The sequence below is a fragment of the Melitaea cinxia genome, chromosome 9, assembly GCF_905220565.1.
Source record: "Melitaea cinxia chromosome 9, ilMelCinx1.1, whole genome shotgun sequence".
Lineage (NCBI taxonomy): Eukaryota > Metazoa > Arthropoda > Insecta > Lepidoptera > Nymphalidae > Melitaea > Melitaea cinxia.
In genome coordinates this window covers 11103401-11122181 of record NC_059402.1, presented here as the reverse complement: position 1 = coordinate 11122181, position 18781 = coordinate 11103401, and the positions used below count along the sequence as shown (strand labels likewise).

At 32.0% G+C, this 18781-nt stretch overlaps 2 protein-coding genes across 2 annotated transcripts in view; one reads left to right on the top strand and one right to left on the bottom strand.

The window, feature by feature from the left end:
- Window positions 1-18781, top strand: part of LOC123656138 (probable ATP-dependent DNA helicase HFM1) — a 38078-nt gene that overhangs the window by 11944 nt on the left and 7353 nt on the right. The window contains exon 13 of the mRNA XM_045591846.1: window positions 16653-16884. Within this exon, the coding sequence (XP_045447802.1) occupies window positions 16653-16884 (232 nt within the window). The remainder of the gene's footprint in view (window positions 1-16652; window positions 16885-18781) is intronic.
- LOC123656748 lies at window positions 5397-11945 on the bottom strand. The gene is made up of 3 exons (XM_045592408.1): window positions 11761-11945; window positions 7214-7324; window positions 5397-6210 (listed from the first exon to the last, which is right to left on the bottom strand). The coding sequence occupies exons 2-3, from the start codon at window positions 7322-7324 to the stop codon at window positions 5995-5997; spliced, it is 327 nt and encodes a 108-aa protein (XP_045448364.1). The 5' UTR covers window positions 11761-11945; the 3' UTR covers window positions 5397-5994.

Genomic DNA, 18781 nt, shown 5'->3' with positions numbered 1-18781 from the left:
AAATAGCAACCCTCGTGATTTAATTACTTTTAAGTTGCTCAGGGAGCGTTGCGCGAAGCTTCATAATCTAAACTATAAATTGTATTTGAATAGCCTGGAAACAACTTTGTCTTCAAACCCTAAACTTTTTTGGAGCTTTATCAAGCGCAAAAAGGGTAAGTCAATTTCCTATCCTGCCACGATGTGCTTAGATGGCGAAGTGGCTTCTTCCGGACCTGGACAGATATAATATCATAAATAACGGTTCGTTATTAAACAGGTTTGTTATTTTTGTTGGCGTCCTGTCGTGTTGGCGCATTGGCGCGTTGGCACGTTGGCGCATTGGCGTGTTAGCGTGTTGGCGCATTGGCGTGTTGGCGTGTTGGCGTATTGGCGTGTTGGCGTATTTGCGTGTTGGCGTATTGGCACATTGGCGTGTTGGCGCATTGGTGTATTGACGTGTTGGCGTGTTGGCGCATTGGCGTGTTGGCGTATTGGCACATTGACGTGTTGGACTGTTGGCAAATTGGCGTATTGGCGTATTGGCACATTGACATGTTGGACTGTTGGCACATTGGGGTGTTGGGGTGTTGGCGTATTGGCACATTGGCGTGTTGGCGTATTGGCGTGTTGGCACGTTGGCGCATTGGAGTGTTGGCGTGTTGGCGCATTGGCGTGTTGGCGTATTGGCACATTGGCGTGTTGGCGCATTGGCGTATTGGCGTGTTGGCGTGTTGAGGTTTTGGCATGTTGGGGTATTGGGTTGTTGGCGTATTGGCGTGTTGGAGTGTTGGCGTATTGGCGTGTTGGCGCATTGGCGTGTTTAAGTTAAGCGGACAATAAAAAAAATGTCGATGTTTCCGATTTTAGTAATTTACCAATATGCAATGAAACAAAACTAATGAATGAAAACTATTGCTAACGGGCATCAGATGTAGCCCGGACGACGACCACTGACTACTGCGCTCAGTCAGGCGTTATACACATTATATAATTTATATGTAGAAAGCCTGGAGAAAGGTGGCGGGATATCCATCCAACTGCTGGATTTGAAATACACAGGCTGAAGACGGACAGCAGCGTCTTCGGTGCGACAAAGCCAGCCCTGCGGTCACCAATCCGCCTGCCCACCGTGGTGACTATGGCAAACACACATGAGGAGCTTGAACTTGCGGAGGCCTATGTCCAGCAGTAGACTGTAGCTAAAGTGAAGATGATGATGATGAACACATAATCGATAGATAGATTAAAGAAGCTATTAATTATATATGTTACTATGATATAGACGAATATTTATAAGATAAAAAAGTAACTGCATTATTATATACTTATATTAAAAGTAATTGTAAATAATTATATTTACCTAACAAAGCGCTTCCTCTCTAAACATTTCGTGCCCCTGAGGGGTTCATTCATTGATTCATTTATTTATTTATCGTATTTGTATCGTATTTTATATTACTAATTTTAAATGTGTGTACTATAGAATAAGTTTGTAGCTATATTATTGTTATTAAATATTTTGTTTGTTCTATAACTTATCACTCTTGCTGCTTGCACTACTGCACCCCGCGGTAACATCGTTTCTCACCACCAGGGGTTGATAGAGATCTCTTTTAGAGATAAGTTCGGCCTTGCCAACTTTGTAAATATGATTATATTTATTTTTTAAAGTGTAATATAGAATATAATAAACTGGACAATCGATTTGATTCAAATCAATTGATTTGAATTTTATTATTATTATTATTATATACTTTATTGCACTCAAAAAAATAGATATAAAACATACAATAATAGAAAGGTTTATGGCAAAGGTGGACTTATCTCTGAAAGAGATTTCTTCCAGTCAACCCATGGTCATGAGTAAGTGTTTCATATAGCGAGGCAAACAGTGCAAGAAGTATTCATTCAGAAGAAAATAAAAAATAGATAATAAATATTAAAAAAAAAACACCAAAGAAAAAATAAATAAAATAAAAGAATAAAATTTATATATATATACAAAAATGTAACATACTACATATTAACAAATACATATAAAGATACATACCAAAATATAAATATACTTATACATATACATAAACATATACATATACATACTCACTATAATATATAAGTAAATACATACATATTCTATAATGTACAGATGATTACACATTAGCTAGTGAAAGCAAGTGTTTCTTCTTTTATGGTAGGTACTACATTGAAAATCGAATATTATTTTACATTTTCCGTTTTTTATACACGTAGAATCATCAAAAAAATTTTTTTATGCATCTTTTATTTTATGTGGCATTAAATATTCTTTAATTTTGTCTTTATTTCAAAAAGTTAGGTCAGGTATTTTTGAAAATATTGAAGATTTTCTAACCGACCCCTTTTCTTTGCGGTGTAGTTTCTTGTCAGTGTATAATCCTATCAGTATTTTTATACAAATTGCCATTTCCCTGTTAGGATTAGGACTCAGGTATATAAATTCTCCGATCTAAATTTGTATGTGATGGTAAATAATTTTTATATTATATACAAAAAATTACAGTTTTGTATTTCACAAAGGTGCTTCCTTATTATTTTAACGTATTTAAAGATTCAAATAACTAAGCGGCTTGCAACGAATGCAATTATAATTATATACTTAACAGCGATTATTTTTATGCTCAAAATTAACGGATTTAGTTTATCAGCGAATTGTGTGTGAGTTTGTGTGCCTGCGTGTGAGTCTACAAGCGTATGTCCTGTGTGCGTACATGCGTGTGATTAGACAGATGTGTGTAGCAGGTAGAATTAAAAAATTAGTAAATGAATCAGAATCAACAAGATCATATTAATTAAGAGACTTAATAACCGCGGAAGTCATTAGGACTATTTAACCTCTGAAATCTTGGGTTGCGTTTTAATTTAAGATGAATAGCTTTTTGCTATTATTTTTTTTCATGGAGTTCTTATTCTAATTTTATATTGTTTAATAATAATATTTATAACTGTGCAAAAACTGAGTTGTTTGTCAATATATTTTAACAGTCTAAGATCCGTACTAGACCTGACGTTCATCCATCTCCTTAGTGGATACAAATTATTTTATATTTCATCACAGCAGCCTTTCGCAGTCCACTACTGGACATAGGCCTCCACAACTTCACGCCAAAAATGGCGTGAACTCATCTGTGTTTCCCATAGTCACCACGCTGGGCAGGCGGGTTGGTGACCGCAGGGCTGGCTTTGTCGCACCGAAGACGCTGCTGCCCGTCTTCGGTCTGTGTATTTCAAAGCCAGCAGTTAGATAGTTATTCTGCCATTGGTCGGCTTTTTAAGTTCCAAGGTGGTAGTGGAACCTTGTTATCCCTTAATCGCCTCTTACGACACCCACGGGAAGAGAGGGGGTGGCTATACTCTTTGATGCCGTAACCACGCAGCAATTTTATATTTATTTTAGTATATTAAAGATAAATTGCGCAAGGCTTAGCTGGAAAATATTATATTCGCCAATCGCCATTCTAACCAGATTTTTAGCAAACAACTCAATGTAATCGTATTCGCAATGAAGCAGCGCTCGTTTTTCATTTCATTGATGTAAGATTTTTTTATTAAATATGAGGGTGAAAGTATAATAACTAAAATATCTAACTAGTATCGATATAATATATAAAAAATTTTCTGTTTATACCACAAACAGATGTTAGTCTGAGGATGCAAGAAAGAGGCTATATAGTGACCAGTCAAACTCTCTCAATTTTTGTTGAGTGGCTAAAGACTTATGTGGTCCGGCGTTGTCGTGATAAAAGACTACACCTTTTCTTTACTAAAATTATTTAAAACGGGATATTTACCGTTTTTTTATTTTTATTTTGAGGAGTTCAATATTTCGACATTATCTAGGAATGTTTTGTTCATGAAACTGAAATTTGCGGAACGATGTTGACGGCATTAGAAGTGCCCATACCAAAACACTCATTACGACACGACGAGACACTCATTACGCAGTAACAGTACGAGAAAAGAGGTAGTCCGGTATGGACACTTCTAATGCCGTCAACATCTATCTTTAAATAATTTTAGTAATAAAAATAACCGTGTTCATTTAAAACAGGAAAGGTGTATACTTTTACTATTGATCAATCTCGGCTGCTTATTTTCAACTTCATACTTAAGTCTCTTCAGCTGTTGACAGTAGAAATCCGAATCAATAGTTTTACCCGGTAGCAAAATCTCATAATGTATGATGCCCTTCCAATCCCACCAAACACTCAATATCACCTTGTAGTGCGTCAATCCGGGTTTCGCGATAGTCTGTGCAGCTTGACCGTCCTTTGACCACGATGTTTTTCGTACATTCGTATCGTAGGTGATCCATTTTATTGTCACCAGTTATCGATCTCTTCAAAAGTCGATATCGATCTCTTCTAGTTCGATATCATTACGTCTTAAGAGAGAATCGCAAATGTGTACACGGTCATTAGGTTTCTTTCAATGAGTTCATGTGGCATCCATATATCGAGCATTTTTATAGCCAGCTTTTTTCAAATGGGTCAAAACTGTTTTATGGTCAATTCTAACTATTAACTACTCAAATGTCGATCTAGCTACACTTTTTCAATAATATCGTCACGTTTATCCGTAACTGGGCGACCAGAGCGAAATTTCGAAGTCAAAATTTCCTTACTGAAATAGCTCAAACCGACGTTGCATTAGGTCCATAAACGACAAAAATTACATACAATACAGCTATAATTTGTATTACGAGTATATCTATTTTGTTTATGATTTTTAACTAACTATTGTAGCAGGAGCAAATAAATAAATAATGTCTAACACGATGTTAATAAAAATGTTCAAATAGGCTTGTAAGTTACTATACACTAAGTTACTAACTTCAAAAAGTCAATGTGTCTTTTGTGGGACAAGGTACAGGCACATGCAATAAAGTAACTGGAAAACACTATTTATAATATTTGCCAATTTTATAATGTTTATATACTATATAATAATGTTTGATACGTATGTTAAAATAATTAATATCCATTAATTACGCTGAAATATACATTTAAGAATATTTTATCTTAATTCATTTTATAAATAGAAATTTATTAAATTAATTGCAATTCGCGAAGCTTATTTATAGTAAAGATTTATGGGTGTCCTGGTGAAACAATGTGATATATAATAATTTTATAAAATTGTAGAAATCTAGACAATATTACAAAATGCCACGAAAAACGTAATAATATTTAGTATTTATTATCAGTCGAAAAAAAAATTGCTTACGTGATTTTAATTAGGTATACATACTTTTTTCTTCCAAGTTAAGCTTTTTCTTTGTTGTTCAATTTACTATACTTTTTTTATATTTCCTTTACAAAACATTGGAACTCTAAATTTCTATCAAAATAAGGCAAAAAAGAAAAGTCAATAGCGTTATATAAAAAATATTTATTTATTACAAAATAGTATAAGAACATTTAAACTAGGACGTAAAAGAGGAAGTCGGTTTGGGGGTAACAATAAATGGTTTAACTATGTACATGCAAAAGTGTGAAGTTTGCGAAGAAATCTTAATAACAATTATTCTTAGTAATATTATAATAATTATTACAATCACAGAATTGGTAACGTATCCCTTCAAAGTATTTTCTAAAAAACAATTTTAGTTGTGTTTTCCACCAAAGTTATTTTGTACAAAAAATATTTCTCTCAATTTTATTTACACAACATTATGTTAACGATGTTGACTATTTGATCATCGGTATCCTAACTTAAAGCTATGTTTTTTTTTTCAGTTTTTATATTTTGTACTTTTGCAAAGTAATAAATAAAAACGACTTTACCGACCTTGGTAATTGTAAATACAGTTCTCAGATTATTTTAATTATTATTCGAACACAAAGTTATAGTTACAAACGTTTCAAAGAATATTTAATATTTGTACTTAAAAATTTTAAATAAATAATTTTTATCCATGCAAGTACCATTGGTCCTTCAATTTTCATTCACTCATTTTTACATTGCCGTCTAGACCTACTTCTTTTTACCGAAAGGATTAGCGTTATTCTCGAACTTGATAATCGGAACGAAACCGCTATCGCCTTCGACTGTGTATTCGACACTCATGAGACGACCGTCGGGAAGTAGAACACGGTATCCCCCCAAGACCTTGCCTTGTGCATCACTCGCTTCGTTAGCTCCAAAGTAGAGAAGTTTCTCTTGATCTTCCACGTCGTATTTATATTCGTACTGTGAAATAAATTCAATATAAATGAGTAAAAATATTATTAATACATTCTGAAACTCTCGATATTTCGGCTGGGTTTACGAGTCATCTGTTACCATGGCGTCTGCAACGTCGCTAACTTATCGGCAGTATCAAAATGCCAACCACAATAAGTCTTGACCGTAAAAGTTCCAATGTAACTTATAAGTAGAATACATTTTAGTGACATATGATGAAGTCGTTTGGAAATACTAATAACTAATAAATATTCAAATACTTCTGTTAGGCATAAATGTAACGTCTTGAACTTAGCCAAAATATCCATTACAAAACACACACGTTTAGTTTTATCTAGCTATTTAGTTTTATCTAGCTATTTAGTTTAACACGCGTAATAACAATAAACTGACAATTAATTATTCGGTATTCATGTTATGTGCATACTAAATATATATATTTTTTATTCTTTTTAAAGACAATGCATTTGAATTAGATTCTTTATTGTTTATTGTTCGTAATGATAAAGATTAGATAATGGTCAAAGAGCTCGCACAAAGACGGTCGGTCGCAATTGCTTTTAATTAGGGTGCTCACTCGTAGTTCACATCGTTAGCATAATGCCTGAGATGCCTCCGATAGCAAATCGAGATACAAGATTACTTAGTAGTGTATGACCCGTTCATGTAGCCTGATTATAACCCATTTATAAGCCTAATGGTAGTTATGGGAATCGCTCTAGACCTTATACACAGAAACTAATAAATAGTGCAAAAATGTAGATAAATTAATATCATTCAATAATAATTATATATCCTAATTCTATAAACGCACTAGTTCATAATCAAACATTGTAATATAGAACAAGCTTGGTGGCGTCAACATTTAGATGTTAAATTTAGCTTTTAAAATTATTGTCGTACAAAGTGCATCTTCGGTTTAACGGTTTTAAAATTCTCGTACACAGGTAATATTTAAACACATTCTACTCAAAAAATATTCTATAAAAACATAAAAATCCATACTAACTGGCATTGGTGGATAATTTTCTTCCTGTGGCGCCGGCGCAGGTGCAGACGACACATGCATGCTAACACACACTAACACTAGCGCACACATAAACCACTGTACTGAAGACATCTGCAAAATAAGAAGACCGATTAACTAAATTTACAATACAATATACATACCTAATATCTCAAGACATATAAAAACTTACAATCACACTAATCTAAAACGAATTAATCTTCAATCTTCTTTCTAAAATTCTCGTGTCACAATGTTAGTTAACATACCTACCCCTCCGAAACGGCTGGACCGATTTTTATGAAATTTTGTGTGAATATCGGGTAGGTCTAAGAATCTGCCAACATCTATATTTCTTACCTCTAAGTTATAAGGGGGGAGGATTAAGGGGGTTAATAACATATATGGCAAAACCACGTTTGCGGGATCAGCTAGTATAATATAAAGTAAGAGAAAAAAACTATTAAGAACTGTAACTTTGGTTGAATAACGGCCAGTTTCAATATTCTATCTATCTCTGAATTTTTTACTAAAGATATAATTTTGTCGTAAGCTACAAAATGTGTCAAAAATCTATCGCGAGTAGGCAAAACCAGAGAAAGATTATTGAAAACGGCCGTTATCATCGTAAGGAGGTAGCTTATTGTAATTTTTTTTTCTTTAGTGACGAAGGGATTAATTAGTTATTATTGATTAGCTAACTCCTTGTAATGCGCATTTAATAAATAGCAACAATTAAAAAATAGAACCGGATCCTTGCTATCCATTTATTATTGTATTATAAGCTTTGATAAATTTCTTCGATTAAAATTATACATTGATGTTTTAATTAATGGATATTTAACACGACATACATTCTTACATAATTGCAAAATAGTATAAATCTTAATGGCGATATTGCATATAAAGTCCTAATGAACTTGTCTCGTGTGAATTAATTAGGTCGCTGGAGCAATATCGTAACAGGTAAATTTATGAAGAGTGGAATCTAGCATTAATAAACAATATAACGATATGTTCAGAACAACATGTTCAGAGTACAAGAATAGGTAGAGATAAAATTCGCTTCTAATTTAATATTTGTTAATCATAGCTAAACTATGTATAGCTGAAAAGGATTTTTTACAATAATACAGCAGTGTATATGTATGCATAGTTACTACTCATTGGTCGAGCTATGCGTGAACATTGTAATGTAGTCTGTTGCAGTGAGATATGCCTATTTTTTTAACAAAGCAGACCAAATGGTCTGCTTAGGTATTTTGGGACTGCTTAACACGACCGACGATGACATTTTTTTATTGAAATAATGATAAAAAGATCTCGTAATGTGTCCTACCTATTGTAGTATTATTAGTAACTAAATGGCAAAAAATGGATTTTTGTGTACGCTGACAAAATACGAATTTTGTGTGAAATTAAAATTGCATTTGATATCACTTACACATTAAAATCAAAATCATTACATAGTATTAAGCAAAGTCGCTTTCCTCTGTCTGCTTGATCTTTTCCTCTGTCTGCCAGATCTTTAAAACTGCGCAACGGATTTTGATGCGGTTTTCGATAGTAAATAGAGTGATCCCAAAGGAACGCTTATAAATATAATACAAGCATAATATAGTAGAGGAACACTGATGGTTTTAGATATTTCTAATGTGATGTCGTAAATAAACACATTTTATTTTTGCGCTTACATTGCTAATGTCTATTTTATATTTTATATTGAGTAGTTAGCACCCGTGCGAAGCCAGAGCGGGTCGCTAGTAATATATAAAATCTAAAGGTAAAAGATTCTTGGTGTGGAGAGATATCAACCTAACGTAATTTTTCAATAAAAAAATATACTAATTATGGCCGAGTTTTTTTTTTTTGAATTTTCTGTTCAAAAACTTTTACTATTTATCATATCAGACTTATATCATAAAGTAGTAAGTATTCATAAGTCATTTATTATTTTTAGTATGAGATTGATAATATTTTTTTATAAAAAACGTGTAACGAGTTTAAAAAAAAACTTTACCTACATGATAGGTACCAGATGACACCGCATCAGTTGTTAACACGATATGACAAAGTACTACGACAGTCGATTAGATATAAACGATGTGTTTGAGGTCGCAATCTGCATAAAAAATCCGGTATGTCAATAATTGACTTTTGTTCGACCTTGCGTGATCAATTCCTGCGGGAAAATTGGCTTTGTCTCAATATCGTTGCAGACATGTGATTGCGAAGTTAATTATAAGTAGTTTTTCTTTAGCCGCGAGAAGAAAACTCGAATTAATCGCTTAAACAATTAACAATTTAAGTACAAAATATTAGCTTTATTTATTGTACGATTATTTTTCGCCGTTTTTTATTACTAATATAATACAAAGATATGAATCATAATTCATAATTTAAATAATTAAAATCTAAATTATTTATTCATAATTATCTATATAATACTTATAAGTACAAATAATACAAGAGTTTTGTAGATACGGAGTTTTAATTCATTGTTATTTATTTTTATTTATTTGTGGAGTCGTCAAACAGTAATTGTACTTTGTACGCGTAAAAATAATCATTTTATTGCTCTTACGTTTATAACAGTTGTTTACAAGTTACCGAAGCGTAAATTGTAATTTGATGTAATAAGTACGTTATTTTGTGAAAAAAAATCTACTCGTCGTAATCCATAAAGATAAAAATTAATTATTTTAGTATGTGACAAGTAATGCACTGAGCTCATTAATTTTAACACAAAAATAACTCTAATAATATACAATAGACAATAAAATTTCAGTGTCAAAGTTTTTATCGCACATTTCAATGATATTAATGAGAGACATGATCTCGTAATAATGACCCACATTCACACCTTTTTGCTAATCTACAGGAACGAGCAATTGGTTTAACGTTTTAGCAATTATCTCAATAGGTACGACAATAAATATGTGGTTAAGGATTTCAAATTAATAAATGATGTGTTAACGATAGTACACATATTTGATATTTTTTAACCGACTTCCAAAAAAGGAGGAGGTTCTCAATTCGACTGTATTTTTTTTAATGTATGTTACATCAGAACTTTTGACCGGGTGGACCGATTTCGACAATTTTTTTTTAATCGAAAGGTGGTGTGTGTCAATTGGTCCCATTTAAATTTATTTGAGATCTAACAACTACTTTTCGAGTTATATCTAATAATGCGTTTTTACTTGACGCTTTTTTCGTCGACCTAAGTTGTATTATACCACATAACTTTTTACTGGATGTACCGATTTTGATAATTCTTTTTTGTTCGAAAGGAGATATCCCTAATTTTGTACCATGATAAGAAAACCAGGATTTGATGATGGGATCCCAGAGAAATCGAGGGAAAGTCTCGAAAATCCGCATAACTTTTTACTGGGTGTATAGATTTGCCGATGGGATCCCATAGAAATCGAGGGAAACTCTCGAAAATCCGCATAACTTTCTATTGGGTGATCCGATTTTGATAATTTTTAATTTAATCAAAAGCTGATGTTTATCATGTGGTCACATTTAAATTTTATCGAGATCGGATAACTACTTTTTGAGTAATCTTTGATAACGCGTAGTTACTTGACTATTTTTTCGTCGATCTACGTTGTGTTACTATCTGTGTTATTACTGTCGATGTAATTGAAGTCGGTTTTTTTTCGTTTGCCTGCAAACAAAATTATTGTTTTAATCATATATATTGTACGCTAAGCTTATTTTAGTGCGAATTATTCGCACAGGTATTGCTAGTTATATATATAATTATTACTTTTATATATAAGATTAATTAACCATGTGTGTACAATTATAGAACATAGGTATACATATGTTGATGTTTTTTTTTCATATAATATGCAAAAAATTTAGACCAATGAGGAATTTATCAATAAAATAAAATATGGTGTAATCCCGTCCACATAAAACAATATTTTGTAAAATTCTTTATTTATAACCTATATAAGGTTAAGTCGGCTTAAAAAGCATTATTTAAATTCTAGAAAACATTACAGGCACAAATCTAAGAACCGCAAATCACAACAGGTGCCAACTTATATCTGAGGTAAAATTAAAAAAAAATGATGTACATAGCTGTTATACATTAAATACAACTTAAATTATTTATTTGAGTATTAAAAATAATTTAATTTAACACATTCAAATACCAAAAGAACTTCGACCACGTATAATATAAAACATTTGCAAACATTTAATTATGATTTTTTTAATTTAATTCTTAACAGAGCGGTATGAATTATACATACATATTTAAAATGTATACGGTATTTATATCAAGTAATTAAAATTATAATGGAGTTGTATTCAAAAAATATTAACACATTATAATCATATTACGTAGGTATTTGAAAAAAAAAAACAAACTAAAAAAATTTTCCCACACGTGAATTTTTCGGTGGGAAATTTAACTAAGTCCAAGGTCAGGATTCCGTCTAATTTTGAACCTAATTGTATTAATTCTTATTACAATACAATTTACAAGTAATTATAGTATTTAAACTATTTGTTTGCAAAATATAACTTACCGTGTTGACTTATAAGCACACACAAACACAACAAAAAAGACGGTAGTGTCTTAAGAGTGCTCGAAGTCGACTGATATTGCGCCCCTACATTGTCTACATTTATATAGCCACCCCACAGCTTCACAGGCTTCACAGACATCGAGACTATACTACGATGTCTCCATATCGTGGTAAGACCTCCACACATGCACGGCTATCGCCCAACACACGACACCTATATACATATTATGTACGTAGGTATATATGTATTCATATATAATTTAAATCTCATACAATTTATTAAAAGTTCAGGCATATGAAGTAATAATAACGTAGATAATATCTACTGTGACCATTATTAAGCTTCTTAATAAAATTTGTTAATGTGAATCTAATTTTAAAAACAATAAGAAAAAAATATTTTTGTACGCTCCCTATGATATTTGTAACATATCATTATTTTATTCACAGACATTTTTTAAATGAAAAACTAACAATAAAAAAATATAATAAAACTATTTGCTTGTATGTAAATTTGATGCAAGAAGTGTGTTCGTCGTTATAGTATCGATAGAGCAGCAAAAATAAAATTTAAAAGGTAAAAAAAAAATTTATGTGGATAATATTACGACATCCATTTAAATATGTTACCTTGTGAATGCAAATTCAGAAGAAAAATTATTTTTGTAACGGTTATTTGTGTTATTGTGTTATTAGACACATTTCATAATTTTATATGCCAGAACTATTTGGTTATCAATCAATTTTGAGGCCATGAACCCCTAAAACTTTGTATGCTTGTTAGCACCCATTAAAAGCCTCGATCGTAACCAATTAACTCATTAACTAATTGACTTTGCGATGTAGAGCCTACGACTGAAAAACGGTGATTTGAATATCGGAAATCAAAATTCCATACAAATAATTAAATATTAACGTGTCTTCCTATTTGTTGAAATTCGTTTAGTACATTGAAGCAATTATACGTAAATACACCAAACACGTAAATTTATAAACCATTAGTTTTTTGTTGGCATCATCACAATTACACTTAATATTGTTCTGTTTATTTTTTCCGGTTAACTAAATTTCCTCATAACTCCATGTTATACACCATTTACTTTAAAAAAAAAAAGAAGTAAACCATTTTAGGCAAAACTCAATACTTACTTAATATCTTACTTATGATAACATTTCATTTGATCGGTATCAAATAATTCACAACACTTTCAACAACATTGTAACATTCTACTTTTATAACTTGTTTTATTCTTATCAAAAAATATATCTGAAAAACACGTAAATAAAGTTTGGTTCATATTACAGACTTATAACAAACTTTAATCAAGCTTCTTAAATAGTTCCACTTTGTAATACCTATTGAAGTACGGATAATTAAAGTTTAATTTATTTAAATAATACGACAATTTATACATTCTGCTAACCATAATATCTTATTATTTATTCAGCGCAAAATCATCAAACTAATTAAATTATTATTCTAATAAGAGGAAAGACAAAACAAAGATGAATTAAATGTTTAAATTATACGAGTACAAGTCAATGTAACGTAGAAAAATAATAGTAATCAAAATTTTAAAATTTGACAACAAAGTGGAATTACAGAACAAAATTACTAAAATGATTGTAAAGCTCATTACAAAGCGAGTCGTGATAACAAAAGTAAGAATTATCCGCGCGTGTGTCGCAAATCTGCCCTTTAAATTAGTTTAAGCGAATTAATCTTTCATAGAGCATTCTGAGAGCTCATTCATAATAATACAGTTCGTTGTGTTATCTAGGGCGTCCCTCTTCCTTGTAGGACTATCTTCACCACAAACCTGGTGAAAGTGATCATAACTTGTGACACAGATAGATGATAATATTTGTAACAAGTATTTAAATACGTAGTTGAAAAAAAAAATTGAGCACATTCTCAAAAAATTAGTTTTATATCAGTTTTATATTTTTAAAGAAAACATACGATTGTGAGTAAAACATAAATAAATACAGCCTTAACTTATTAACAAAAAAAATATATAAATTCATGTAGCCGTAATGTCGTTTTTCGAAATACTATTGGAAATATTATTAATATTCCTGTTGAGGCTATTGATTATCGATTGTAGAATTAACGATGAGTGGTAATTTCATTGTTCAAAGTCGAATCCCTCATGATATAATCATTTTCATAATACCGTCTCAGATTCAAGATATAATTTATTAATTCAACATGCGAGCATCGTCATATGAATGCAATTATTTTAAGAGACAAAAACAGTTACGAATTTTCAGTATTAATTTCAATGTTACAACTTTTTTACAATTGAATTAAATTAATGTTAATTTGAGTAAATAAACAAATTAACAATTACTTTTGGAAATGAATTAACGGCTTGTATGTTATGAAGCTAAAAATACAGGTACCTTAAGAAAATCTATTATTAGATATGTGTTATTTTGAAAATAAAATCCATCTTAATAGCTTCAAATATTATAAATATTTAAAAGATACCAACAATATTATCAAAATACAGCAAAATACGTATTGAAATTTCTACATTGATTGACATTTTTTGACTGGTGCAAAGTATAAGCAATGACGAATTATTGAGAGATATTACTGATTAGTTTAACCGAATATTTTTATTTTCAAAATTGTTTTTCGGCTTAATTTTCGACTCGGTATATAACAATTATTATAATTATGTTTTTAAATCGTGCAGTTGCGGATATATTTTACGTTTCCACAATTATAATAACCGCTTCATGATAGTGATGTGTTCCACAAAATTTAGAAGTAGGTAAGGTCAAAGTGGCATCGTTTGCGCCTTGTATTGTGTATACCTTATGTCATTGCAACATGCAACGTTCACGCGCTCGCCTTGATGCGACAAAATTTATTTAAACCATTTTGTATCTTACAGCTATGGTAATAAATAATAATCGTTGATTTCATTAATACAAAGACAAACTGCATATGTAATTGTAATTTTTATTTTTATTTTGACAGAAATACAATACTGATATGAAAATTAGAAATTTCTGTATTTACTAACTTCTAACACACCGTCTACAGCAACCGGATGATTTGTAGTGTCCGACTTTCGCGATATACAGAGACATTTACGAGTCTCAGGATTCATTTTAGTTTCTCGATACTCCTGTATTTTTTGAATAATTAAACCGTTTTCCTTTTCTAATAACATTTTTTCACGAACTAACGCTCTTCTCGACAACTCGACGTTGGATATTTTCTGCCATAATCTTGTAAGTCCTCCAGTAGAAGTTATGGCATTTAAAACTAATGAATCATTTGAATGTTGTTGTCGTAAGCTTGTTTTCATTTCAGTGGGTGAATATGGTAAGTTAGAACCGAAAGGCATAACTTTTTCCCGTCTTGTTTCGAATTTTCGACAAAGTGCAGCCAAACGTAAAATTTTCTCACCTTTTTTATAAGCTTCTTCAAGCCACTCTAATGCATTATCGGATTCTCTGACTAATCTTGCCATTTGTTTTGAATCAACAGCGCAACCATCTGCCAAAGTTTGCTTTAACCTAAAAAAGGCAGCTCTATGACGATCTCGACGATCTCGAAAAATAGCTTGCTTAGTACCCGATTCGTAAGCTGCTAGCTCAGATCTAAGACGCTTGAGCAAACCATCACTGTTAGCAATCTTCTTAGCTTGGGATGCAATAATATCAGCCATTAAGTTTTCTTTTCTACGTAATTTACGTACTTGCTTTTGATTTTCAGCTGTTTCCATTACATAGGACTTTAATACAGCTTTATATTCATCCCACGTTGTATTATAAGTATTTTCAAGGAATGATCGCAAACTTTCTCGCTCGTTGGCATATTTACTTCGTTCCTCGTCCACCTTGACTAAATTTTCTCCTCTAGTTGTCCAAGCCTTGGAATCTGCTGTTGTATGCCCATGAAAGATCAAAAGCTGAAGATGTGTTTCGGCTGCATTATGATCATTAGTTACGGTTGTAGCATCATCTTCACCGGCTTTAAGAACTCGTGATGTTCTAATATCATTAAGTTTTGATAATTCTTCTAAATCCGAAAGAAATTTATTAATCATTGTGTCTATTGTGTCACAAAAACTTGACACAGTCCTCTGAAACTGATCATCCGCTACGTCCATCAACTGCATAATGTACTGTATTAAGTAATCTTTCTTATCATAAGCTCTTTCGAACGTATGCCACAATACTTCAATGTCTTGTTTGAATACGGGTTCTTTTATTTTGAGCATCATCTCGCGCCAGCTTTTATCTAATTCTCCTCGTTTCTTAGCTTGTGCTGCTATTTCACGTTCGAGCTCTTCACGTTTTAATTTCTTTCGTGCTTCATTTTCAGCTTTAAGTTTTTCTAATCTCTTAGCCTCTTTTCTAGCTTTCTTTTCTTCTTTTGATAAGGCCATGCTAGAAATAAAAAATTATTAATATCTTTTTCAAAATACAAATTTAATTCAATTTAATTCTTCGTTATAAAATACAGATTTAACAAAATAACTATGTATTTAAATGATATATGTGACGTTTAAATTTGACATTGTCTTTATGTGATTCTTAAAAATTATATGCATTGCTTGGTATGTATACTTCTTAATGGCTTACTATTGCATAAATATTTTTAACGACGAATAAACGACGCGTTGGCGCAGCGGTCACAGCACTGGATGTTGCGCTTGCGGTCACGGGTTCGATCCCGCTCACGACATACATTTGTATTGGCCATATAGATGTTTGTCGTGGTCTGGGCGTTTGTGCTTGTCTATTGTGTGTTTACGGACCAGCGACACAGGAGTAAAACCTACTGGGGGTCGTAGAGTGTGAAGCTTTTTTTTTTTTGTAAAGAACTATTTACTTCATTTTGTACGTTTATATAATTTCTCATACAGGCTAGATATCAAGCTTTAGTCGGTGGGAGCGAACCTCTCCAAAGCTATCTACACAAACGTTTAGCGGAAAATCTAAATAGTGAAGCAGCGCTATGTACGGTTGGGGATGTCGCTCAGTGCGTTCAATGGCTCAACTCTACGTTCTTTAGCGTTCGAGCCGCGCGCGACCCGAAGAGATACCTTGGCTTACCACACGCTGCACCAGCGCAGCTAATTTCTAAAAAAATAGAAGGTAAGTTTTCTCACCCTAGACTAGTTTCAATATATACTTATATATATGTTATGTAAAATAGAACACATATATATTAAAACAGAATTATGGTTTAAAGACTGTGTAGTTTAATATATAGAGTGTGTAGTACTACAAACAAAAAAATCGATAGCAGGTATGAAATGGAACATAACAGATACAGACTCCGACCTTCTATATCGAGGATTTTTATAATAAATATATATATATATATATATACATATATATAGTGTACGGATAAATCACTTTTTTATGAATTTTTTTTAGAACTTGTATATTACAGTAAGTGTTGATATTCTAACTATTATATCATGATAATAGCTATTAAATGAACTTGAAGATAATGTGCGACTGCTGGTGATGGTTTAAGGATGTGTTCTGATACAATGTTGTATAATATTTGTATATAGTATGAAAACTCATACCAACCTATGTAAGGACTTGAAATATAACCTTAGATTCAGATTTTATTTATCTCATACGTGTTATCGCAAAAGTTTCTTATCCTGAAAAGGAGGGAAAATAGAATTTATATTTTTAAGCCTAATCATTTCTAGAAAAGGCTTAAACATATCTATTTTTTAGGTTCCACGTTGGCGCGGCTATCACAGCATTGGTTTGTAGCTGTTACGCTGGCGGTTGCGGGTTCGATCCCTGCACATGACATACATTTGTATTGGCCATACAGAAGTTTGCCGTGGTATGGGCGTTTGTGCTTGTATATTGTGTGTTACCGCACCTCCGGTATAGGAGTAAATCCTAGTGAAAGTCGATGAGTGTGAGGCGTTTATTATTATTATTAGAAAATGCATACAAAAATACAAATAAATTTATACTTATCTAATTAAACCTAAGCAAAATAGAATTAATGCACAATAAAAATACATACCAAGTCACATCATTACAGCCTATACAGTCAACTGCTGGACATAGGCCTCCACAAGTTCACGCCAAAAATAACGTGAACTCATGTGTTTTGCCCATAGTCACCACGCTGGGCAGGCGGGTTGGTGACCGCAGTACGGGCTTTGTCGCCATATATACCAAGTCACATTTTTACATAAATAATTATCAACAAATAAATTTAAAAATAAAACTAAACAATAGGTAAGTAAATCTTATACAAATTGATTAACATTTCATGTCTATACGATTACTTAGCGGTTTAGAATTACCAAAAATGTAATGAGAACCTAAATATCGTAATACAAAAAGATCAATCGATATTAAACTATCGTGTATCATTCACACTTGTTTGTTTACTGCATCAATTAATAACAAAATATAATTATAAAAATTTATACGTGTTAATAAAAACAATATACATAAAAATCTAGTAAAGACCATCGCTATGACGGTTATGGCCTCGCTAAGTAGGTAGTTCCGGATCGTGATGGATGAGCACACGTCGCTCCTTGCAATAAGATGCATGCAATTTATGCTTGACGACTTAAAATAAAGGCAGGTGCGGTTTTTAAAAAGCGTTTTTATATCATCAGCTAAGTAAAAGTTTCCCACATCGAAAAGAAAATTAGGGATTATGAAAGCTTTCGATGAAACACTGATAAAAAACTTGTTTAATCGCCAGATAAGCTACAAAGTAGTCAAATGAACTATCGGTAAATTCAGGCGGCTGCGTGTTTATAAATTCTGGATAGAAGACATAAAAAAAATGGATAGAAACAAGAAGTTCGTCAACGAGACGTAATCCTCCCAAAACTGTTCGGCGCTCTATTGAGAGATTCTTCTTTTTTCTTCGTCTTTCTTCATTTAGTAAATGACTCCACTCCACTCGATAATCGCATATACATATGCGTATAATTATTTATTTCCGAAGTACCTACATAGTACAAAAAAATCAAAATATTCTAAGTGAGCA